Source organism: Mustela nivalis, assembly GCF_964662115.1.
Source record: "Mustela nivalis genome assembly, chromosome: 19".
Taxonomy (NCBI): Eukaryota; Metazoa; Chordata; class Mammalia; order Carnivora; family Mustelidae; genus Mustela; species Mustela nivalis.
In genome coordinates, this window is record NC_139038.1 from 15118832 (window position 1) to 15144101 (window position 25270).

General features: G+C 51.1%; 1 protein-coding gene across 8 annotated transcripts; it reads right to left on the reverse strand.

The window, feature by feature from the left end:
* Positions 1–536: 536 nt before the first annotated feature.
* On the reverse strand, positions 537–23430 carry KCTD7 (potassium channel tetramerization domain containing 7). Of its 8 annotated transcripts, none has more exons than XM_082714415.1 (6): positions 23082–23430; positions 20293–20462; positions 17128–17306; positions 16301–16673; positions 12270–12598; positions 10307–10742 (listed from the first exon to the last, which is right to left on the reverse strand). In XM_082714415.1, exons 1-5 carry the CDS (start codon positions 23223–23225, stop codon positions 12421–12423), a joined length of 1044 nt encoding a protein of 347 aa, XP_082570541.1. In that variant the 5' UTR covers positions 23226–23430; the 3' UTR covers positions 10307–10742; positions 12270–12420. The 8 variants fall into 8 exon arrangements, with proteins under 8 accessions (XP_082570548.1, XP_082570541.1, XP_082570544.1 ...); XM_082714418.1 differs by having other exon boundaries at positions 12270–12602; XM_082714420.1 differs by lacking the exon at positions 10307–10742 and adding an exon at positions 14541–14636 and having other exon boundaries at positions 12469–12602.
* Between the last annotated feature and the right edge of the window lie 1840 nt (positions 23431–25270).

Genomic DNA, 25270 nt, shown 5'->3' on the forward strand with positions numbered 1-25270 from the left:
CCTGCGGAGCCCAGGCGGACTCGCTCCCCGGTGGCCCCCGAACGCGGGCGGGGCGCGGCCCCCGCAGACGCGGGCTTGCGGCGGAAGGTGGGTGCGGGGCGCCTCCGGCGGGGACGGGTCGGGGGCGGAGGACCTGTCCCCGCAGAGGGGTCTCCGGGCTGCGTCTCGAGCGCGTCGGCTTCTCTTCCCGGTCACGCCCCAGAAGTGGCCCCGCCGGCGCCCGGGTCCGTGGACTCCGGTTTGTGTGTCCCTCGTTGGTCGGTTCCCTCCCGGTGACCGCTGTGCCCGGCGAGGCCCCGGGGAGTGTGGACCTTCCGCAGGGGCGGGGGGCCCGCGAACGAGCCCGGGAGCGCCGGAGGGGGCGGGGGCGCGGGGAGGGAGCGTGCGGGCGAGCCGGGCCGCGGAGCTCGTCGCGGGTGCGGGGGGACCCGGGCCGGGGTCTCTGCGGGGCGGGGAGCGGCAGCGCCCTCGACCCGCCCCTGTGCAGCGCGGCGGGGGGACGGCCCGTCGGTCCGCCGGGGCGCGGGGGTGAGGTCGCGGCGGTGGGACGCGGTGGGACCGGCTGCCCGGTTGCTCCTCCCGAGACGGCGGGCGGGGGGCGGCTGGGACGGCCCCGCGGTCCTGCGTCCCTGGGGAAGCGGGGCACTGAGTGGCTCAGCTCTTGTACGGGTGCGGGTCTGCGCCGTGTCGTTTGGATTCGGGTGACTCTGGCAGGTGCATTTCTTTTGATATGGACGGACGGACGGAGGGAACATCTCCCAGGCTGAGATCCCGACCTGACCTCGCGTCCAGAGTTGGACGCTTCACCGCGTGAGCCACCAGGTGCCCCTTTAGCGTATGAATTTGGAAAAAGTGAGGATAAAAGAGGCTAAAAACTCATCGTGGAATCAAAAGATGCGAGAATCAGAGGTTCCTCTTGGGTCGGAAGAAGAGCAAGAGGAGGGTGGGGAGTGCGGGCGCCGAGGGGACGGACGAGCAGGACTGATGCAGAAGGTCAGACCAGATGACCACCCCCGAGGACGGAGACGCACTACGGACCGTGGAAGCAGCATCCTGTCTTGTTCCGATCTCAGAGCGACGGTGTTCGACCGTCCAGTGGGGTTTACCTCTGCTGTTCGTCCGCGGCCTTTACCCTGGGTGGACGGCGTTGCCTGCTCTCCTCAGTGGACAGGCTCTTCTGTTACTCAGGAAAGGGAAGGACAGTTTTTAAAACATAACTGTTTATTGTAAAACACAGTGACATAAAATTAACAAGAATGAATTTGGACCCTTACCTAACACTATATACAAAAATTAACTCAAACTGGATTAAACACCTAAATGTGAGATACAAAATTCAGAAAACAGCTGAAAAGCCTCGTGACACTGTATTTGACAGTAGTATCTTCGGCATCACCAAAAGCATAGGTAATAAAAGGCAAAAACAAAAACTAGACTTAACAAAATTTGAAAATTTTGTGCACCAAAGGGCACAGTCAACGGAATACAAAGGTAACTCACAGAAGAAAATATTTGCAAATGACTTACCTGATAAGGGACTGTTACCCTTAAAACTCAACAACAAACAACCCAATTTACATGAGATTTCTTTCCATTTCCTTGTCTTCTGTTTTCTGCAAGGTTTTAGAGTGTTCATTGTACAAATCTTTTACCTCGTTGATTAAATTGATTCCTAAGTATTTTATTCCTTTTGAGGCTATTATAAGTGGAATTGTTTTCTTAATTTCTTTTAGGTTGCTCATTGTTAGTATGTAGAGGGGTGACTGATTTCTGTGTCTTGATTTTGTATTACTACATTGCTCTATTCTAACAGGTTTTTTTCTGTAGAATCGTAGGATTTTTTACATACAAAATCATTTCTTTGAGCAGAAGTAACTTTACTTTTTCCTTTCTAACCTGGATGCTTTTTACTTCTTTTTCTTGACTAGTTGCTCTGGCTAGAACCTCCAACACAATGCTGAATAGAATTGGGGGGTGGGGAACGAGCACGTTTGTCTTATTCTTGATCTCAGTGGCAGCACTTCTCACGCCGTTGGATAGAATGCTAGCCGTGGGTTTTCATGTGTGACTTTCTTATATTAAGTCAGTTTCACTCCATTCCTAGTCTGTTGAGTGTTTTGTCATGAATTGTGTCACGAGATTTTTCTCTGTCAGTTGAGAAGATAAGGTAATTTTTTCACCCTTAATTCTCTTTAGACCATCCTTGTATTCTAGGACTATATTTCATTTGGCCACAATATATAATCCTTTTGATATGCTGTGGAATTCAGTTCATGTTTTGTTGAGAATTTTTGTGTCAATATTCATAGGGGATGTTGATCTGTAGTTTTTGTTTTTTCCTATTGTGTCTTTATCTGGCTCAGTATTGGGGCAACAAATGAGTTAGTGAGTTAGAAAGCGTTCTCTACACTTTGTTTTTTGGGAAAGTTTGAGAAGGATTGGTATTAGTTCTTTAAATGTTTTGTAGACTTCTCCAGCAAAACCATCCAGTCCAAGGCTTTTCTTCATTGGAGGGTTTTGATTACTGGTTCAACCTTGTCACTAGTTACAGATCTATCTGGATTCTCCATTTCTTGGTGATTCAGACTTGGTAGGTTTTCTATTTCTAAAAATTAGTCCATTTCCTTTGGTTAATTTGTTGGTGTATGTATGTTCATAGTATTTTCTTATCCTTTTTATTTATGTAAAGTTAGTAATGTCCCCTCTTTAATTTCTGATTTTAGCAATTTGAGTCTTCTCTTTTTTCTCTGACATTCTAGCTAAATATTTGTCAATCTTGCTGATTGTTGTTGTTGCTGCTGTTTTTTAAGATTTTATTTGTTTATTTCAGAGAGAGAGAGAAAGCCCGAGCAGGAATCAAGGGCAGAGGGAGATGGAGATGCACACTCCCTGCTGAGCAGGGAGCCTGTCGTGGAGCAGGCTCTGTCATGAGCCAAAGCCAGACGTGTAACCAACCGAGCCATCAAGGAGCCCCAGTTTTGCAGATTTTAAAAAAATTTTTGGTTTTGTTTCCTATATTCTTTTTATCCTATTCATTATTTCACTTTTCTCCACTCTAATGTTTATTTCCTACTCTTTGCTAACTTTGGCTCAGTTTGTGCTGCTCTTTTTTAGTTCCTTTAAGGTGTATGGGGGCACCTGGCTGGCTCCGTAGGTGAAGCATAAGACTCTTGGGGCGCCTGGGTGGCTCAGTGGGTTAAGCCGCTGCCTTCGGCTCGGGTCATGATCTCAGGGTCCTGGGATCAAGTCCCACATCGGGCTCTCTGCTTGGCGGGGAGCCTGCTTCCTCCTCTCTCTCTCTCTTCCTGCCTCTCTGCCTACTTGTGATCTCTCTCTCTGTCAAATAAATAAATAAATAAATCTTTAAAAAAAAAAAAAGACTCTTGATCTCAGGGTCATGAGTTCTATCCCCACATTGGGTGCGGAGCCTACTTTAAAAAATTTTTAAGGTGTTTAGTTCGGTTACTGATTTGAGATTTCTTAACTATAGATGTTTGCAGGTAGAAATTTCACTTAAGCACTGCTTTCAGTACATTCACTATGTTTTGTATGTTGTGCTTTTATTTTCATTTGTCTCAAAATATTCTCTAATTTCCTTTATGATTTCTTCTTTGACTTCTGGTTATTTAAGAGCATTTTAAAAATTTTTTCAATTATTGTGAGTTTTTCTTCTGTTACTGATTTCTAGTTTTGTTCCACTATAATTAGAAAAGACATTTTTATGATTTTTCAGAATTTATTAAAATTCATTTTCTGTGGTGATTATGTGATGTGATACAGGTTGGCTAACGCTACAGATGGAAACACTGGCAGTATAGAAGCATATCGAATCAACACATTGTATACCTTAAACTTACATGATGTTATATGTCAATTATATCTCAATAAAGCTGAAAATTTTTAATTTAAAAAAACGTGTTTTCTGGCCTAAAATATGTTTTACTCTGGACAGTGTTCTGTGTGCATTTGAGAAGAATGTGTGTTCCATTATTGTTAGGTGAAGAGTTCTGTATGTATGTCTGCTAGGTGTACTTGGATTATACCATCATTCAAGTACTCTTTCCTTCTTGATCTTTCCTCTGTTGTTCTATCCATTATTAAAAGTGGGATAATGAAGTCTCCGACTATTATTGTAGAATTGTCAATTTCTCCCTCATTTCTCCTTGTTTCATATGTACTTGGTGCTCTGATTCAGATGCTATATGCTTACAATTGTTGGATCATCTTGTTGGATTAAATTTTTTTTCTGTATATAATGTCCTTCTTGTATCTTATAACCCTTTTTCTAATGTAAAATTTACTCTAATAATATAGCCACCCCATACTCTCCTTTGTTTACTGTTTGCATGGAATACGTTTTTCCATCCTTTTACTTTTGACCTCTTTGTGTCTTTGAATCTAAAGTGAAACTCTTTTGGACAGCATATAGATGGAGCTTTTAAGAGAACATACTCCACAAGTTTCTGACTTTTAATTGGAGAGTTTCATCCATTTACGGTTAAAGTAATGACTAATAAGGAATGACTTCTGCCGTTTTGCTAGTTCTCTATATGGCATATTTTTTTTATTATTCCTCAATTCTTTCATTACTGCATTTTTAAAAAAATTTTATTTATTTATTTGACAGAGATCACAAGTAGGCAGAGAGGCAGGCAGAGAGAGAGGGGGAAGCAGGCTCCCCGCTGAGCAGAGAGCCCGATGTGGGGCTCGATCCCAGGACCCCGAGATCATGACCCGAGCCGAAGGCAGAGGCTTAAACCACTGAGCCACCCAGGCGCCCCTATTTTATTTACTCATTTGAGAGAAAGAGAGGATGAGCAGAGGAAAGGGCAGAGGAGCCTGCTGAGCAGGGAGCCTGATGCAGAGCTGGACCCTAGGAGCTTGAGATTGTGATCTGAGCTGAAGTCAGATGCTCAACTGACTGACTGAGCTACCCAAGCACCCCAACACTGGCTTTTACATTTACCTAGGTATTTACCTTTCCCAGTGTTCTTTATTTCTTCATGTAGCTTCAGTTTACTGTCTAGTGTCATTTGCTTTTCAATCTGAAGGATTCCTTTGGGCATTTCTTACAGTGCAGGTCCACCAGTAACAAATTCCCTTAGCTTTTGTTTATCTGGGGATGTCTTATTTCTCCTTCATTCTTGAAGAGGAGTTTTGCCAGATGTAATCTTTTTTTTAAATTAATTATTTTTAAAAATAATTTATTTTAGAGAGAGAAGGAGGGGCCGATGGAGAGGGAGTGAGAATCTCAAGCAGACTCCATGCTGAGGATGGAGCCCAGTGAGGAGCTCAGTCTCATGATCCTGAGATCACAACCTGAGTCAAAACCAAGACCTGGATGCTTAACTGACTGTACCACCCAGGCACCCCCAGATACAGAATTCTTGGTTGACAGGTTTTTCTTTCAACTCTTCAAATATGTCAACACACTGCCTCCTAGCCTCCACAGTTCCTGTTAAGAAACCGTTTATATTCTTTTGGGGATCCCTTTTATGTGATGAATTTGTTCTCGCAACTCGCTGCTTTCAGGATTCTTTTTTCTTTGGCTTTCTACAGTTTGATTATGTTTCTTGGTGTGGATCTCTTTGACTTTATCTCACTTGGAGTTTTTTAAGCTTCTTGAATTTGTATATTTGCCCCATTTGCTTTATCGTTTGTTCAGTCTCTCCCTACACACACATGCACACAGTTTTCCTGAAGAATGCAACTAAATTGCAGAATCGTGCTTCTTGACTTCTGTATATTTCAGTGTGTATTTTCTAAAAACAAAGATACCCTCTTAGATGAGATCAGGTGCATTTGGGGTGGTAGGGCCATAGACGAAAGATACCCTCTTAGAAAACCAAAGCAGAATCATTTAAAAAAAAAAAAAAAGGAAATTAACATTGATAAAATCCTACTGCTTAATCTACACCCCTTACTCAGTTTTCATCAATTTTCCCAAGAAAGGCCTTTATAGCTATTGCTTTTCCTGGTCCCAAATCTAACTCAGGATCATTTAATTGTCATGTCTCCTTTAATCTGGAATAGTTCTTCCATTTTTATTTGTCTTTCAAGTTCTTGAAATTTTTGAAAAGTGGAAGATGGTCAATCTAAAGGATGTCCTTCAAGTTGGGTTTGTCTAATGTCTTCTCATGATTAGATTCAGGTTATTCATTTTGGCAGAGAAATCATATAAATAATGTGTCTTTCTCAGGACAGGCCTTTCGGCTAATGCTGACTTTGGTTACGTGACTCATGAGGAAACTTTCAGATGTTTACCCTGTCAAGTTACTGTTTTTACCTTCGTAATTAGTTATTTGTAGGGAACCACTTTGAGACTATGTTAGATCCTGTTTTTCTTCAACAGCTCATCAGTTTTAGAATCCATTGATGATTCTTGTCTAAGTCAGTTATAAATTTGACCATTGCTAAATGTAGATTTTTCCAATCCCCATCCTTTCCTTTATATTTGTTAGCTGACATTTTACTATAATTAAGAACTTTCTAGGGCACCTTGGTGGCTCAGTCGGTTGAGCCTCCGACTCTTGGTTTTGGCTCAGGCTGTGATCTTGGGGTCATGGGGCTGCATAGGGCTGTAAATGTCGTGCACAACAGAGGCAACATCTCTGCCTTCAGGGAGCTTATTTAAAAGGAAATACAGACGTAACAAGATAATTACTATTGGTAATAAATGTTATAAAGGAAATAAATCAGGTGACGTGATAGATAGTAATGAAAGTGCGCTTTAGATGGCATGATCAGAGGTCCCATTTATTATGTGACATTTGAGCTGTTATATGACATTTGAACATAAAATAGGAAAGTGAGCCAGCCCATGAGAAGGGTTGGGGGAAGGGCATTCCTGGGAGAGGGAATGACAGTCACAAAAACCTGAGGCAGGAAGTGAAAAAAAGGCCAGAGCAGAGATGGGAAAAGAAGAAGGAGCAGGGTGGTGAGAGGAGGCTGGGGTGCATAGGACCCAGATCAAACCTGGTAGGACCTTACAAGCCCATTGTAAAAGTGAAGGGTTTTAAGTGAGCGTGCTGTAGGATCTCATCAGACCCTTCAAGACTATTTTGGAGAATAGATTGGTGGGGTAATCAGGGGCCAAATTAAGCGAAGTAGCCCTTGTAGTAACACAATTGAGAAACAATGGTGATTCAGACAGGTGAATTTTTGACGTTTTCAAGATCCATCCTGAAGATATATTCAAGACTTGGTGATGGATTGCACTAGAAGGTGCGGTAAGGAGGAGTGTTAAAGATGATTCTCAGGTTTTTGTTGACTGGATGAATGGTGGTGGCATTTCCCGAGATAGGAAAGATAGAATAAGGATGTTGGGGTGGAAGAGGAAATGAAGAATTCCATTTGGATACATGAGGCTTGAGATGGCTAACCGACCCTGAGGTAGCGGTATTTATCTGGTTACTGGGCATACAATTCAAGGCTGAGGAAAGAGGCCTGGGCAGGAGTATAAATTTGGGAGTCACCAGCATATAGTAATGCCAGTTATTGGGGCACCTGGGTGGCTTAGTCACTTCAGCGTCTGCCTTCAGGTAAGGTCATGGTCCCAGGGTCCTGGGATTGAGTCCCGCATCGGGCTCCCTGGTTGGTGAGAAGCCTGCTTCTCCCCACTCTGCTTCTCCCCCCGCACGCTCTCTCACATAAATAAAATCTTTTAAAAAAAGATGCCAGGGGGCGCCTGGGTGGCTCAGTTGGTTGGACGACTGCCTTCGGCTCAGGTCATGATCCTGGAGTCCCGGGATCGAGTCCCACATCGGGCTCCCAGCTCCATGGGGAGTTTGCTTCTCCCTCTGACCTTCTCCCCTCTCATGCTCTCTCTCAAATAAATAAATAAAATCTTTAAAAAAAAAAAAAAAAGATGCCAGTTATTGATTGCCTCTTAGCTCCATATTCATCCTTCGTTGGCTCTGCAGAATTGGGTTGGGACTTTTGAATATTTTTTCCTTTGCCAATTAACAGGATATTAAACTTCATTAGCAGAGGATATCAGGGACACCCTACCAAGAGGAAAGGTACTTCCCTTTCTGGTTCTGGTGTGATTGCCCCAGCACAGCTTCTCCGGCACGCAGCTCTTGCAGTGCGTGGTCGCCAGCAGCACAAAGAGGCCAGCAGCTTTCCCCAGCACTCACCTTGGGTGGCTTTGTAGTGGAGTGCCTTGATAAAACACCTCCCTGAAGAGATTTTCCCAGCGTCCTAGAGTTAGGATTTCCAGCAAGTTTCACCAAGCATAGCACCCGATGACTTCCCTGCCATTCAGTAAACCATGGCTCTGCCCTCTCCAAAAAGGTCTGATACCAGCTCTGGGGAAGGGGCTGTTCTTCCTTGGATCCCCTGTCTCAGTCCTGGGTGGCGCTTCCTCTATGTGGTCTTTCCACGTTCTCTCTAGTTATCACTACTGTTTGTGAACCAGCCCCTCATTATTACAATGCAACTATGATTAAGCTGACTTACATTAAAGACAGAAATTGTTCAATTGCTACTTTTTTGTTTTGTCTTGACTAATACAAATGACTCTATGCAGTTCGGGAACGCTCACCGAAGAAGGAAGCAGCACATACTGCTGTGTCAGAAGGTCCCAAGAAGTCTTGTTATTTTCCATTTTGAATGCATGAGATATCAAGGCACGTGGGATAGCTGGCCTCCTTCTCGGGCTCTTGTGCATGTTTGCAGTATCTTCAGAAGCCAAAATGTTTGAAAAACACATCCTGCTGCACTGTGGGGAACAAGCTCCCAGTCTCACCTTGAGTACTCCGGGTGCCTGCAGACAAGACATCCCCAAAGGGCTTCCTCAGTGCCGCCTCTAGACCTTGAATCTGTTGGTCTTATTGCAACTCTCACACCTACAAGGGTTGTCGGCCTGCCAGTGCCAGTATCGTGGACATGGGGAAACGGGACAGAGGCTGCCCATGCTTGTGCCTCCGTGATCCCTGCCAAGGCACTGAAGTGTGTCTGGGTTGCTTAAGACCATGATAGGAGAAAAGATGTACAGGGTTTTCAGCTACTGGAATTCTGGGTCCTTAGCAAGGGGTCAGCTCAAACCGCATCCTAAAAAGGCAGGATGGCCATGTGAAGAAGTGGAGGAACATGACCGAATGACTACTGCCTATAAACCCCCAAAACTGTGGGGTAGTTGAGCATCTGGAGAACCTTCCACCTAAGAAACATCACTTTTTTCCCCCCTCCCCAGACACATCACTTTCTTATACATTATCATGAGGATACCTTGGTTGAACTTTCTGGAAATCCCACCTCTGGATCTCAGTCCACAACTGCAGGTTATCCCAGGGCTGCTGCTGCCATCAAGGGGTCAGGATTGTCATCCCAGCAGAACACAGTGCTGACAGGGTTCGAAACCAGGCAGTAAACCCCATGTCTGTGGAATCCTCCAGGCTAAACGCCCAGCCAGTGTAAGTGGTGGAACATTCCAGTAGGTGACTATAAACAGTACTCCTCAACATCCTACCTCTCTGAACCAGCGGGAATTTCCAGACAGAGCTGTATTTGGAAGTATACAATCAGGCAGTTGGGTAGAACATTTCCGGAATATGCTGGAGGCAGATATACGCTGCCTTGACTTTCTGGGAGTGCCAAGTGAATAACGCCATCCTCATTTCGGCCAACAGTGATGTGGTCAGCTGACCAGGGAAGTCCCTATTTTTGTTAGGAAGCTCTTGGTGAATGCAGTTTCTGGGAAAAGTATGGTGATTATCCCTTCCAAGGGTAGAGGAGGGTGAAGCTAACTTACCTGTCTGGTGGGGCCTTGCCAGAATCTGCTGCCATTGCGGAAGCAGTCACGGTAGACACGGAACTTAGAGAGAAGGGCTGAAAATGCTCCTCAAATCCTAGCAGGCCAGGTGAGAAAGCTGAAACGGAAAGTCTGGGACCTTGGTGCCAAGAGCACCTACCTGCCTGCGAAGCAGCGGGGGACACTGCTGGACGGAACATCACCACCAGGGCTGGCTACCGAATGCTGGATGAGGTGCGGCCAGAAGTGGCAAACCAGCTTTAAAATGCCAAAGACAGGGCAGTCGTAAGTGGTGGGGGTGGGGGGTGGTGATGACGCAGGGAGAGTGGGGACAGCAGGCACCCGCGACAGATGGGTGCATGGACAGATGGGTCCTCAGGACAGTGCAAGCGGAGGCAGAGCTGAAGGCGAGGATGTAATGCTGGAACTCACACTAATAAACACACTAATGGCATTTACAGAAGGTGATACACGTTCTTAGGACTTAAGCCTGATGATACCATCCAGCCCACCTACAAACATAATAGAGGCATAAGGATTTCAATTCAACTCTTAACTGATTAATTTTTTTTAATGGAGATCAAGCTCTTAAGTTTCGTGGTGCTTTGGGTTTCTATTTCTTAATTTTTCCTTAATAAAGGAGAAGTATGTATCCATCTATTCAAAAGATCTACGGGAGCTAGGCCACCTGCCACGATCACATGACACAGGAAAAAACCCAGGGTCTGTAATACATTAGGAGAATCTTCTAAAAGTCATGGTTTGTGGAAGGGTGATTCAGGTTGCCACTGAAATCACAGAAGGGCAGAAAAGGTACATCACAATCTGATTACGGGTCCCTTCTATGAAGTACTTCTGGATGGTTCAAGACGGTTCAAAGTCTTCCCTGCAGTTGAGTCAGACTTCTTCCTGGTGCACGACAGTCCCGTTTCCACTGAATTCCAGGTGGCTGGAGGTGGTGGAATCCCAGGATATTTAGATCATGTCACTGCTCGGGAAGAACAAGCGTATGAAGGAAGAAGTCCTCAGCAGTCGGGACTGGGACTGCCTTGTTCCTAAGTCTGAACTTACTGTTACTGGGTGTATATGGGGGACGGTGGCATTCTGGAGGGGGAGGGAAGAGCTCTGCCATCGGATGTAATAGATAACCCAGATCTATGGCTTTTGTAATGACTGTCAGTTTCTCCTTGCCTTTAGACTTCAGAAGTCGATATTCATCTAAGGGAAAAATGAGATACCTAATGTTCACGGCTAATAAGATCGCTGTAGAAATGACTGGAGGAGGGAAAAAAAGGCATATCATTACCCATGCTCAGAACAAGAACTACCTTCATTAGCATCCTATTCATATAGGGGCTTTATTTTAAAGTTATGTTAGATATAAAGTTTAAAATTATGTTTAAAAAAATGGAGAACACTAGGGGCGCCTGAGTGGCTCAGTGGGTTAAGCCTCTGCCTTCGGCTCAGGTCATGATCCCAGGGTCCTGGGATCGAGCCCCGCATCGGGCTCTCTGCTCAGCAGGGAACCTGCTTCCTCCTCTCTCTCTGCCTGCCTCTCTGTTTGCTTGTGATCTCTCTCTCTCTCTGTGTCAAATAAATAAATAAAAATTTTTTTTAAAAATGGAGAACACTAAAACACGTGACGGGAAAAACAAAATGGTAAGGAATCAAATGATGGGAAGTTAAAGATAAGTAAACAAAAGTGAAAGAAACATGCTGTAAGTGAACAGATCAAAAGGAAAAGTTAGTGAAGCTAGCTACGAGGTCATCTCCAAAATGATGACAAAGGAACAAACAGGCCCAGAGCCTAAGGGCCAAAAAACCCAAGCCAGGCACACAAGATGCCCTAAGCTAAACGAAAAAGCCTTACATTCAGTTCTTCTCCTGAGGCCAGGGGCATCCTGCCCCACGTGGCCAGGCTGCACATCTGTGTGGCTAGGCCCGAGGGCTGCAGGAGTCTCACTCAGCCGCCCCAGATCATCTCACACCTACAGGCCAGGCGGCAACCCTTACTTGCGTCCATCACTGCCCACGAGCGGGGCCCTTCTCCACCTAGTGCGTCTCTCACTCAGAAGGGTAGTACACTGGGGACCCGAGCTGGGATTACTTAAAACCTACACATCAAAGAAAGTCTTTCTAACATTCCTTCCAGAGCATCTGCCTGTCAAATTTTCACAGGGTGAGCAGGGTGAAGCCCTAAGCCCGAGAGGTGGGACACTGAGCTGTCAAGAAGGGAGGGCCCCACTGAACACCTGCGAGGATTTCGGAAAAGGGCCCTCAGAATCCTGACTTCCACTTACTAGCCGCCTGCCTTTGAGGAGATTACAGCTCTGCGAGCTTCAGTTTCCCACTCGTTAAGTATTATTGGTGTATTGTTACCCTGTGGTTGTGTGCACAGTAAGTAGGTCAGGGACATACTTGGCGCAGGTGATGCAGTGCTTTAAAAGTCAGAATCATCGGAGATTTAAGGAAGCAGTTGGAGGGCGGCACAGCTCCCCAGCACGTCAGGACTCACCTTTCTGGGTTAATTCATGGAGTGACTCCAAGGGATATCTTGATGAGGACACTCATTAGCCAGGAAGGTGTCCAACTCTGCTTCCAGAGGAAGAACAACTCAAGTCCATTTTCCTCAAGGACCGGTCTTAACCACTGAGGCCCACATAAGCTTAGAGCCATTTCTCTCTCCCTTGAAAGAAGTGGTGAATGACAGAAGGGATTCCTTTCGGAACCACCTGACGTGGCTGGGAGCTACACAGTGACTGCGCACCTGTGGTATCTTCTTCCCCTGGAGACCTCTCAACACGAGAGGGGAGAGCTCTGTGCCTAGACTGGGTGGGCACACTCCTACCTGGAACAGAGACAAGGCTAGAGTAACTGCAGAACGGCCTTCACGGGGCCCACGTCCCTCTTACTTCAAGCCAGGGCAGAAGTTCAGCTGCCGAGCTCAGGAAAAGAGCCTAGTTTACGTCGTTGCGCGTTCCCAAACACACCACATTTCAAGGAGAAGTCAAGACATTGTTTGCTAGCACCGAGAGGGCAGAGGAGAGATGAGGGTAAGTCCCTAGAAAAGAAAGGCACAGCACCCAGGTTCTAATTCTTCACTTTAATGCCATGTGCGGGTCCTGGGGCTCCATGCACCAAAGCGCTTACAGACAGGCAGCGAATGAACACAGGAGGTGTTACACCGTGTACACACACCCACCACCACACAGAAGGCAGGCCGTGGGCGCAGGTGACTTCCCATGCTCCAGAGGCAACCGGTTCCTACACCCAGTCTTTGTTCCCACCTCCTCAACCCCTGCCAACCCACCCGTCTCCCCGTTAACATATGCATACATATACGTTTCTTCCAGAGTTCCAAAAAGTGCCTCTTTCACCCCACGTCCCCACGCTCCGGCTTCTGATGAATAAAGCCCCCCTCTTTCAAGGATCACAAGGCAGGCACTGCCTTCATGAACGAGCCCCAGTGAAAGGTACCTAAGAAAGCTTAATCACTTGGAATCAAATACGGACAGATCCCAGGTAGAGGGAAAATTCTACCTGGGACCAAAATGCTCAGTGAAGCAGTTTTGTTCTGTTGCTGCTGTCATTTGTCTTAACCTCTTCAGGATCAGGCTTGGACCAAGGTTGCACACTGAGGCTCACCCCACTTTGTGGCTTGCAAATGTCATTCTTCTAGTCCCCCAACAAGCAACCCAGAGCAGGAAGGTTGTGTCACCTGACCCGCCTGAGGCACAAGGCTCCGACAGCCTCCAGAACACCCTAAGCCCCAGGAAGAAAGAACAGAACCTTTCAGAGCACAGTTGACTCTCTGCACAGGATGGGCAATGGACAGCCTCGTGAGTTACCCCAGAGGTGGAGTAAGGATGCTGGCGATTCGCCTCTCTCTTCTATTCAGAGAGTCACCCAAAGAGCTCCTCCATCCGGCATGCTGTCATGGTTCGTTGTGGTTTTGTTTCAATCTCATTTGTTGCCATTAAGTTTTTCATTTTTGCGGAATTTTGTCACGGCTGCTATTGCACCATACAACCCTATCCCCTAAAACTTTCACCTTCCCAGCCAGCGAGCACAACACCGGGGAGAAAGGTGCCCAAAGTCAAACATAACGGAAGCTCCAAAGGCAGGCACTTGGTTTAACCCATCAATATTACGCACAAGAATTCAATGAAAACGTACTCCCTTGGATCGGGAACAAGCATTCACCCTTCGGAGCCCTCCTTGCTAACCCAACCTTTCGTATGCTCTAGACCTGACCATTTAGACTTGAGAAGGGATCCAACGGGGAAAAGTCACTTCCTCAGATACGACCTTTATCTGGAGGCCATTATCACAAACCACCACATCCAAAAGCACTTTTCATCTTGGCCTTGGCTTCTCATCAGAGAAGGGCCAAACTGGGCCACTGAATTCTTTTACTTCGTTTGAAAAGAGCTCGAAGCTGGCTGCCAGTATCCCTGCTCTGCCTGGTCTACTGGCCCAGAGCCTTGTCTCTCCCACAGCGGCACAGAGTACACCACTGTGAGGACAACACAGGGCCAGATGGTCCAAAGGAGTGTCTCTAGCAAGGGGCCTGGGGACAGTGTCCTCCTGCAGCATTCATGTAGCCCTAAGCTAGTGTTCAGGCCTATCTTTGAGCAAACTTACATTTGAGCCTACCAGTCACTCTGTCTTCCATGTTTGGACTCTAACCAAAATACTGTGATGCCCTGGGCCAGCGGTGGCAACGAGAAGGAGCCAAGGCCAGATAACCGAAAGCACTGGGATTAATGGTCTCCTTTCTACTCACACCAGCTTTCTCCCGAAGAGCTTGCCTCAGTGTCTGTCCAAAAATGAGTTTGCATTAGGCAGTAACACCGATCGGAGCAAATTCAGTGAAGGACTTCTATTAGAACAGACAAGAGCCGAGTTGTCGGAGTAAGCTTTAGGCAGGGACATCAACTCCAGAACAGCGATGATTCATTCGTGGATGAGAACAACGGAGAGAACACATACCTCAGAACCTCAACAGCTGACTTTACCTTCCTCTTAGAACCCCGTGTGGACCTCTGTTCCACCACATGACGTGGAGTGCAAAACTGCGCCCCTAACCCGCTCCACAGAGGGCCAGGAGGTCACTGCCCCACTGAGGGGTTCAGCGAGGTCCCAGGACTTGGCCTTCTCTTCCTCAGAAGGATGCAGACGTCTTCAGCTCCCCCTCCCGCTCCCCCATCAATCTGGTCTTGTAGGACTGAGACCAATGAGGCTGTCCTTGCCCGTGTTTTACATATAAAAAAACCTCCCTAACAAATACCCAGGACCGTCAAGCACAGTCATGATCACAAGGAGAAGCCCTTAATGCAGCACAGGAATGTTACGTTCCCACTGCTGGTGCCACGCAGCTCTTCCTTCAGGAGACGCGTGTCCACAGCCTGCTTAACTGCCCTGGTCTGAAGACGGGAGCAGGACCCTGTGGATCTTTTTCTCTGTCTGAGATGTGGAGAGGACAGCATGATGGAGGCTTGCTACGACTGTCCTACAGCTCCTGGTCTAGCTGTGCCTCCCACCCAAGCCTTTGTGTGCTTCCTCAGAACAGACACTTCTGCTAGGAGAACGTGAGCAGGGTAAAGCAGCAGGCTTTAAGAGGGGCTCCTATCTACAGAGGTTCACCGCAAATCGGATGCTAACACATGAAATGGCAGCCAAAGAGATATTCTGAGCCTCCAGAAAGGATGTTACATCTCAAAGATAACAGAAGATCTATGCAACCTGCCTGCTTGACTCAGGGAATCTTCGAAAGGAACCTCTGAAATCTACATTACAGCCCTGAGAAGATAACCCTTCAAGCAAGGAAGGTTGGTGGAAGGTAGGAGAAGCTGCGGCCCTAAGGCAGGGCTGTAAACATTGTGCTCTTCTAAGGCCAACCTGGTGCACGGCTTTGGCAACTATGGTTACATCTCCAAAAGGTGGTGAAGAGTATGTTTCAGGAGGAAGAGTCTCTCCACATCCTAAAACAAAGCCTGGAACTATCCCTGGGGGAAGAGGGAGAGAAAATGCTTCTCCTTCAGTCAGGGGCTTCGGGGTAGGTCCTTGGGTAACCCCCATAGCAATCTGTGCTCATACCTGTGTGCTAGGCACACGCAAGGGGCCCTTGAACGGGGCTGAGGAAGGGATCACGCCTGTAGTAGTCTGGTAACGTGGCACTAAAAAGGGCAGAAACTCTCTTGCAAGACCAGGAGAGTGACAAAACCTCTCCGGACTTCCTGGTCCAGCCCCAGCTCGCCAGACCCCATCAGCCTCAGGAAAAGACTGCCGTGCCCTGAGGAAAGGTCAGGAGAGCGCGGGTACAAGTCCCTCCGGGCCACAAGCCCTAAGCCTGACCTCAAGGCCCAGCCAGGAGGCTGGAGCTGCCAGGAGACCTTCAACCCCTTGCAGCTGTGCCCCAGGACTTGGTCCTCACCTCAGCGGGTCTGGGGCAGTTAGTGCCCCTCTCAGGATCCTACTCCCAGAGCCACTAAAGAGAACAGACACCCTCCCTGACAGGCCTCTGTCCCTAGCAGGGCTACTCACCACCACGTGATCTTGAACTCATAGATGGGACGCTTGCAGTAGTAGTGGTTGATGAGGTGCTTGTCACACACCCCGATGCACTGGTGGTCTACGACGAGGCCCTGGGCTGAGAGGTCCGTGACCAGGCAGTGCAGGAGGTCATAAACGTCAGCCACAGCCTCCCAGGGCCCAAAAGACACATCCACCTCGCAATGGTGCTCAAAGAGCTGCCCATCGCTCTCGCTCCGCTCGAAGCGCAGGGAGTTGAGAAGCGGACACTCGTAGGGGGTGATGGGCATCTCCTCCTTGAAGACACAGACCTTGAGCTTGGCAAAGCGGGCCTTCCGCTGTACCGCACGCAGCCGGGCAATCTCCACGATCCGCTCCAAATGGTCTGTGGGGGTGAAGACGGCACCCGTCACTGGGACAAGGGTCAGGAGGCTGGGGCGTGGGCGAGGCAGGGTCAGGGCACACAGAGAGAGCCCCAGGGAAGGCAGGATCCAACAGGGGAGCGAGATCCTGGGGCAGGGACTCTTTGGGCTCATGAAGGATGCAGACTTAAACAGGGATCATGGACCACCGTGGCAAAAGGAAACCCAAACGATGGAATGGGGAGAATCCTTTTGAAATGGGATTTGATGATGTCATAGGCCAAGTGGGTCCTATTTAACCTGAATCGTCCCAGTGTGACCGGGAGGGGAGGGCAGAAAGGGAAGCAGAAATCTCTCCAACCTTGAGCAATGCAGATGACTCTCAGACCACCTCTTCTGGTGAAGACCGAGGCCCGGACAGACGCCTTCAACCCTCCTTGCCCACACCTTGACCACCCTGGGCAGTTGACCCCTCACCTTTGTAATAGGGCATGAGTCCCAGAAATGCCTGGCGCACTTTCTCCCCCTTCAGAGGCTGCATGTTCTCTAGCTGCTCCAGGAGAGGACCGATGGCATAGTACTGGGCCTCTTTGTACACAGCCCGTACACGTTCCCGGGGCGGCAGGTCGCCCGAGCGCAGAAAATTCAGCACATCTCTGAGCAGGAAGGAAAGAGAGGTGCTGAGAAGGAGCTAATGGACCTGGGCAGTGACACATGGTACTTAGAGCACAGAATCTGGAACCAGACTACCAGCTGCATAATCTTGGGTAAGTGAACCTAACCTCTCTGTGCCTTGATTTTCTCATCTGTAAAATGAGGGAAAATTGTAAAAAAAAAAAAAAACAAAACCCTACGCCATAACAGGATCAAGGGATTCAGTGAGTTTATAGATAAAAAGTGCTTGGAAAATACCTGGCACTGGGTAAGCCCTCAGTATGCATTAGCAGCTGTTATTATCAGCATCATTACCATTAAAATTACTATTAGGTGTATTTTTTATTTTTATTAGGTGTTGTTTTTATTGGGCATATATAGGAATAATGGAAAGATATGATTTCTGGGCTCCTTAATCTAGATTTTTAAATTAAGATATAGTTAATACGCAATCAAGGTATACAGTTTGATTATGACCACCACCTACACCAAGATACAGAACATTCCATCTCCTTAAAGTTTCCCTCTGCCTCTTCCCATTCAAGCCCCAAATTCTTCTATCAACAAAGACTACTTCTGCCTCATCGTGACGTCCATATAAGCGGAAGCACACAGTACGTTCTCTTCTATGCTTATCTTCTCTCCTTCAACAGAATGCTTCTGAGACTCATTCCGTACGTCATGTGTGACAAAGGAGGTGGCCCGGCACTGAATGGATAGCCTGTCGTTTATTTACCAATTTTCTTGTTGATGGACAGTTGCGTTGTTCCAGTTTGGGGCTCTTATGAGTAAAGCTGTTATGAACATTCCTGTGTAAGACTTCCTGGGGACACACGTACCAACTTCTCCGGGGTATATATTAGGAGTAGAACTGTTCACTTGTAAGGTGAAGTGCACACTTAACAAAATGGTCGTAGCGTTTTACATTTTCACCAGCAATGTACAAGGGTTCCTCATCTTCTCTACATCCTCGCCATCAGTCTTATTCTGTAGCTACCAACACATCAAACGACTACCCACAACACCTGAACAAACTGGTGCTTGGGTGAATAGAATCACATGCTGCATTTTCTTAAAATAAAAACTCAGTTCTTTTCATTCTATCTTCAGATTCTTTAAGTGCTAAGAGTAATCAGATCCTTCACTGGTAGGTGTGGGCAGGTCTTTTCTGTAAAGACGTGTGAGTAAACCCCAAGATCAAGATGTTGCCTCAGTAGTGGTCTATGACCAAGACGTAACACCAGTGAACACTAAGTAAGTCCTGATCTGTGTCAGTCATTCTCCATGTCTTATCCCACTGAATCACGTCAATGACATTGTGCAGTAAGTTCCATTTTAGGTCCATTTCATAAGTGAGGAAAAAGAGGGGCTCGGAGAAGTTAAAGAACACTCTTACTCAAGGAGCCACAGCTAGCAGGAGCCCAAATACAGACCTGCCTGACTCCAAGCCCATATCCACAGTGGTCAGACTCCAGTCCCAAGCGTTTCACTCATCAAGCAGCCTTCGTGGTGGGTACTGGGAGCACAGGAGCCGCCCCAGCAGAGAAATGTACCTGACCCAATGCCTTAAACACCTGCACTATTTTATCTGAGTCTTCAGGCAACTTCATCTGCTGATGATGAGTCACAGGCCACGGGAGTGCAGCAGCCCAAGGAGAAATGCTACAATATCCTGCTTTCTGCCACACCCCTGCCTGCCTCCGCCCCTCTCCAGCTATGGCCACCTGGGCACAGGCACATCAACCTAGAGCCAAACCCTGCTCCCCCTCCCCACAACCCCTTTCCAAATTAGCGCTCTAGGATCTTAAGCAAACCTTGGTCTGCTCTGAAAAACATAACCCCGGGGCAAGGCCCAGCTAAGAGTACTGTGGGAGCTGCCAGCTGGGGCCAGCACTTTCCTCCCCCAAACAGCCTGCAAACAAAAATCTTTTTATAGCTCTGCAGAGTGATGTGACACTTTGTTTTCTCAGCATCGGAGGCAGCTGACAGCCCAATGGGGACACCCAGATGGTTCAAAGTAAATTGTTTGACCAGAGGCTCCTTTCTGAGGATAAAAATGACCTTTCTCCCAGTGCGGGCAATCCGAATCAGAGGCCAGCACGGAGAGGCAGTGGCTGTAGAGTTTCTGCCTCCCTAGTCGAGAACCGCTGAAGGTCGAGAACCAGGTTCGTTCTCTAGGCATTCCAAAGTTGGGCTGAAGGGCCAAACAGCTTTCGCCACATGCTCTGGAGGGACCTGGCCAGAGGTCACAGAAAGGCTCCTTATGTAATCGGCACGGCAGGCCTGCGAGGCAGCCACAATTATTTCTCATTTCACAAATAAGGAAACTAAAACATAAAAAGTCTTTAAACTGTTTACGTGTGAGGTGTCAGAAATCCTTTCTTGCGAAGGGCTATTTTCTTTTTTGAGATTGTGTCTTTCCATGTTTTAGTATTAAAAATGACAGTCAAAATTGAAGTGTTTTTTTTCGTTTTTGGGGGTTCTTTTTGGTAAAGACTTCTTTTGGCAAAATTAAAGGATGGCAATCACATATTGGCGCTTCCCTCACCTTTTTTTTTCATTTGTTTTAAACTATTGAAGGAAGTCTGACAACATGGTCACACACCATGTCCCTCCCTAATGGCGATGTGGAGCCCCAGAATCCGAATCTGAGGATTTCCCGCAAGAAGCTGTGTTGGAACCTGCCCGCCTCCAGGTGGGATCACATCTGTTCCACACAGATGACAACTTTCTGCTCTTCAGTTCCACAGGACAGAAGCTGTTCCACCACATGCAGCCACTGGGTGTCACCTGGGATTTCTCGGGCTGTCCTCATCTCCTCTGGGAAACTAACTGCCTTTTTATATCATTCAATAAACACATTTATTAAATTCCAGCAGCACATTTGCGATCTCCTCTTCTAGGTACTGTGGAAGACACTAACACCCCATACCGAAGCCCAGGACACTTACTCGGACTACAGAGTTGATCACAGAGGGATAAACATACCCAAAGTGCGTGCCATCCCGGTCAATGAAGTACCGGCCCTCGGCGTCGGTGGGGATGTAATGCCGCCCGCTGAACATGGCCGCCAGCATGGTGTCCTCATAGCGCCGCAGGGTAGACAGGCGTGTGGTGAAGTGAGCCCCTCCAATGTTAAGGGGGACAACCTCAGGAAACTGGAAAGGAACCACCGGCACTTTCAGCCAGGCACTGGGGAATGAGAGCAGGGGCTGCTCTGTCTGCGTCTCCTTGGGTCTCATCAGTGCTGCACCACTCAGGTACCCAAGGCTAAAATACGGGAGTCTTTCTGAATGCTCTCCTGTCGCCCCCTTCCCCCACACTCCTCAGTTGCCAAGTCGACCCCACTGTTCCCCAATACCATTCAATCAGGCCTCCCCACCCCAGTTCTACTATCTCTGCTCTAGAATGAATTTACCATTTTTATGTCCTTGCTTATGCTGTCTTCTCTGTCCGGAATGTTCTTCCCAGTCTCCCTCTGTCCATCTAGCTAATGCAATTGCCCTGAATGTGGTGTGTGTTGTTCACTGCACAAGGGCACCTGTCTCCCAGTGATCTGCCAGCCCAGCTGTGTGCCCTTTGTCTAATGCACACCACGGCACCATATAAGTTAGCAGCATCCATTCATTCTAAACGCTTCTCTTTAAGGTTCCTGATCCTGTGAGTGTTCTGCCCTTTGTTCCCCGCTTGCCCCCAAGACCGAGTTAACTAACAAGTCACCCTCCACTGTGCCTCCACCATGTGCCACGCTCTCCTCTCTGGAGTGCCTGGCGTGCCGCAGGGCAGGCTGGCTGTTACGTGCTCCTGTCAGCTCTCCTTTCTAGAACCCAAGCTTCCTGAGGGCAGCATCTCATTCACTCACGACGAGGCCACCCACAGCAGGGCTCCCAGGTGGTCGTGGATCATTCCAGACATCCACCCCGCATTCGCTTTACCTCACTGCTTCTCTCCTATTTAAACCATAGAGCGAGATCAGTGCCTGGTCCAGCTCAGGTTCCGGAGGCACGGGCAGGGGGAGAACAGGGCATGATGGTACAGAATGGCCCAAAGCAGCTCTGGATAAAATGCTCAGCACCCGCTGCGGGGAGGGGGATCTTTCACTGCTTGTTGTTTTTAAAGAAATGAAGCCAGTTCTCTCTAATTTCCCCACAAACCTCCAGCTTAACTAAAATTCTACACTAGTGCATACTTTTCAGTATTATAACATCTCTCAGGCTCCCGGGTACCTTTGTCTGCAGAGTCCTTTCCCCCAGCTTTCCAGTTCCATCTTTTCCCTACTCTTTTTTTGAGGTGTAGCTGACACACAAGGTTGTGTTAGTTCTGGGGTGTTGGGCACAGTGGTCTGGCAGGTCTATAGGGCACAGTATGCTCACCCCTCGGCGGCTACCCCCTGCCATCAGATACCACTATTACAGGGCCGATGACTACCTTCCCTGCGCTGTGCCCTTCATCCCAGTGACCTGTTCATTTCGTACTGGAAGCCGGCACCCCCCAGTCCCTTCAGCCACTCTGCCTCTCCTCCCACCCCCTCCCCTCTGGGAACCACTGGTTCCTTCTCTGTTTATGAGTCGGTTTATGCTCTGTTCGTGTGTTTGTTTTGTAGATTCCACATATAAGTGAAATGATACGTTTTCAAATTCTTGGTGAAACACAGCAGGACCGCAACACACTCCGTCAAAGTGACCCGGAGCCCCACGCGCTGTCCGGGGCGCAGTGAGGACCCAAACAGGCCCTGAATGAGCGAGTGGGGAAGGAACAGGACAGAAAGGCGGGTGCGGTTCTTGGGTGGGTGCCCTGTCACCCCGTCCCTCGGCAGCCGAAGGGCAGCAGGTGCCTTCTACGCGCTCCGCAGCCCCTGCGCCCAGGACGCGCTGCGGCGGGATAACGGACTCCACACTTCTGGAGCTCTCGGGCCTCTTCCAAGGGCATCTCCTGCCAGGCCGCGGGTTGGCTCCGTGGAGCTGAAGCCCGGGGCGCCGAGGGGAGCGGTCCAGCAGCGTGCGGACCCCACAGCCGGCAGCGGGCCTGGCGCGGGTCCGGCGCTCCCGCTCGCAGGCCACGCCGCCTTCCCGGACGGTGCCCGAGAGACGACCCCGCCGCGGCCTTTCCTTCCCCGGGGGCGAAGACGCCCGCAGGGTTTGGCTCGTGGGCACGGGCGGTTCGGGATGCTGCGAGCGCAGCCGCCAGTCCCGAGGGGACCGGCCACCCCCGCCCCGCGCCCCGGAGCTGTCCCCCTCCCGGGACTGCACGCGCCCCGGCCGCCCTCCCGCAGCGCCGCCGCAGCTCCTCCTCGTCCCGTCCGGCCGCGCCGCGAGGCCCCACCTTCCCTCTTCCCCCCCGAGGCTCCTACACGCAGCCAGGAGTGGCCCCGGCACGGGGGCGGGAGGAAAGCCCCGCGGCCGGCGGGCGGAGGCGGACACGCCGATCCGCGGGCCGCGTCTCTGCACCGGCCCGCGGGGCAGCAGGTCTGGGCGCCGCGAGGGCCGCCTCCTGGCTTTCCGACAGACGCTCCGCTCTCGGGGCGCCCGGCCCTCCCCCGGCCCCGGCCCCGGCCCCGTCGCTCTAAGGACCGGCCGCGGGGTGCGGCCCGTGAATTCCGGGAGCGGGGGCTGGGCCCGGGCGGGGGGAGCAGGCGCAGCTCCTCGGGCGCCGCCCTCGGCCCGGCCTCGGACCCCAGCCGAGCCCCGCTCACGCCCCGCGGTCAGCTCTCCCCGCGGTCAGCTCTGCGGGGCCCCGGCTTCTCCCCTGCGCCCCTCCCCACGCCCCGGCCCCGGTACCTCCTGGGGCAGCAGGGGCAGCGCGTGCCCCGCCTGCGTGGCCGTCGGGGTGGCCGGCTCCACGAAGTCGTCCTCGGCGTCGGAGCTGGACATGGCACCGTCCGCGCGACGGCTGTCTGGCTCCCGCCCCGTGACTGCCACCATCCCTCTGGCTCTGCACAGTGGGCGCGGCTGCGGGCGGGCGGCGGCGGCCCGGACACTAGCGCCGAGCGGCGCCGGGCATGACGCGGCGCGGCCGAGGGGCGGGCCCGGGGGGCCGAGGGCGCGGGGTGCGGGGGCCCGGGGGCGGCCACTCCCTCCGCGCCGAGCGGCTCGCCGACCACCGCGCGCACCGCCGGGCCACCGGCCTGACCCGGCCGCCTCCCGCTATTGGCCGACGCGCCTCTTGCTCCGCCTCTGATTGGCAGGAAGCTCGTCCAGTCCGAGAGCAGGCAGCGCGTCGGCCTGCGCCTGAGTGGCCACTGGGAGCCGGGCTGCGGGCCCGCCCTGCCCTGATTGGTCGTCAGGTCAGCGGGCGCGCCCTCTCCGCCCGCCCCTCTCGTCCGGCGCGCAGGGCGGGTGCGCGCGCGGCCGCCGCGTCTACGCGGGCTCTCCTCGTTGGCTCCGAGGGTGGTGCCCGCGTCGGGGTCGGCGCCTCCTCGCTGGAGAGAGCAGGCGGGGCCCGCAGCCCGGTCGTGGGTCTGTGGGCGGCGCTGAGGGCCGGGGAAGTCGGGGCGGGGAGAGCAGGCCGCCGCGGTGGAGGCGCGGGAGGGCGCGGCGGCAAGGGGCGGAGGCCAATGGGGTGTGCGGTGCGGGAGGAGGCGGAGGACGCGGAGGGTGAGGCGGGAGGGTGCGGAGTCGGCTGAGGCGGGAGGGGAGGGGACGGGGCGGCGGCCGCCGAGGTGCCGGAGGAGCGCGGCTCGGGCGCGGGGCCCACGGGGCCGAGCCTGGGCTCCCCGCGCGTCGGGGTGAGTCGGGCAGGAACCAGGGAAGGGAGAGCGCGGACGCGGAGAAACCGAGTTCCGCCCCGGGAATCCGCCCGGGAAGGCCGCGGGACCGACGGCTGGCGGGGGCGGCTCCGGCTCCGGAAGCAGGGCCGCGCGGCGCGGTGAGAGGGCGGCCCGGGGGCCCAGGACGCAGGGAGGCCCGCGGCCACCACGCCTGCCCGCTCCGCCCTGCTGCGGGGCTTCCCGCGGGAACGGGGTTTCCGGCCCCTCCCGCGTGCGCGGCGGGGCTCCGGGGGCCGCGGCCCGGGTGAGGCCCTGCGCCACGAGCGGGAAGGGCCGGAGTCCCGCACCGCAGGGCCGTCGGCGGGCCGGGTCACCGGAGCGCCGCGGGGAGAGGCTCCGTCGGGAGGGACGGGGTGAGGAGCAGAGGCCCGTGCGGACCCCGGGGTCACGTCTCCGAGGGCAAACCTAGCGGCAAGCCCGACGCGAGCGACCGCCGCTCCTGCCCGGGTCTCCCGGAGAGACGCGCCGAACGCGAGCTCGAGGCCTGCTTCCCACGGAGCCTGCGCGCGCGGTCGTGTCCGGACTCGCCCCGGACCCCCCTGCCCCCTCCTAAATACGGGATCAGCCCGTGCCGCCTTCTCTTTCCTGGGGAATCACGACACAAAAACGCAAAACCGTACGTGTGTAGTGAAGAGCGAGTGTAAAGCAGAAGCTCCGTCGAGAGCCGAGAGCCGGACAGCGCCAGCCCCACATGCTCCAGGGGCCTCCCTCCGGAGGATCACCTCCGTTCTCCCAGAGGTCACGTCCGTTCTCCCAGAGGTCACCTCCGTTCTCCCAGAGGTCACCTCCGTTCTCCCAGAGGTCACCTCCGTTCTCCCAGAGGTCACCATCATCCTCACTTTTCTGACAACCCTTTCCTTGTTTTCCAGGCTTGACCACTCTCGTCTACATCTCTAAGCAATGCAGTTTAATTTTAGCTGTTTTTAGACTTTTTTTCAAGATCTATTTATTTTAGAGAGAGAGAGAATAGGGGGCAAAGGAGAGAGAATCTCAAGCAGGCTCCCCGCTGAGCTGGGAGCCTGACGTTTTATCTTCTCCCCTGGCCTACCCAGGGCCTGTGTATCTAAGCATCTCCCTGAGGAATGCCTTTGTGTGTTCCCCTTCCAGCACCTGACAAAGTCCACCAGATTAACCCATCAGCCTTCCATGCTCTGCTTCTGGGTGAGTGCCATCACCATGTGAGCTGGTACCCTATAAATG

Bases quoted from the DNA above. Each gene is read 5' to 3' on its own strand.
- KCTD7 (XM_082714415.1), bottom strand. From the start codon at position 23,225: ATGGTGGCAGTCACGGGGCGGGAGCCAGACAGCCGTCGCGCGGACGGT. The intron at 17,307-20,292 runs GTATGTTTATCC...CTTCCTGCTCAG, and splicing joins CGGGATGGCACGCACTTTGG to AGATGTGCTGAATTTTCTGC. The intron at 16,674-17,127 runs GTGAGGGGTCAA...TCACCCCCACAG, and splicing joins ACTCATGCCCTATTACAAAG to ACCATTTGGAGCGGATCGTG.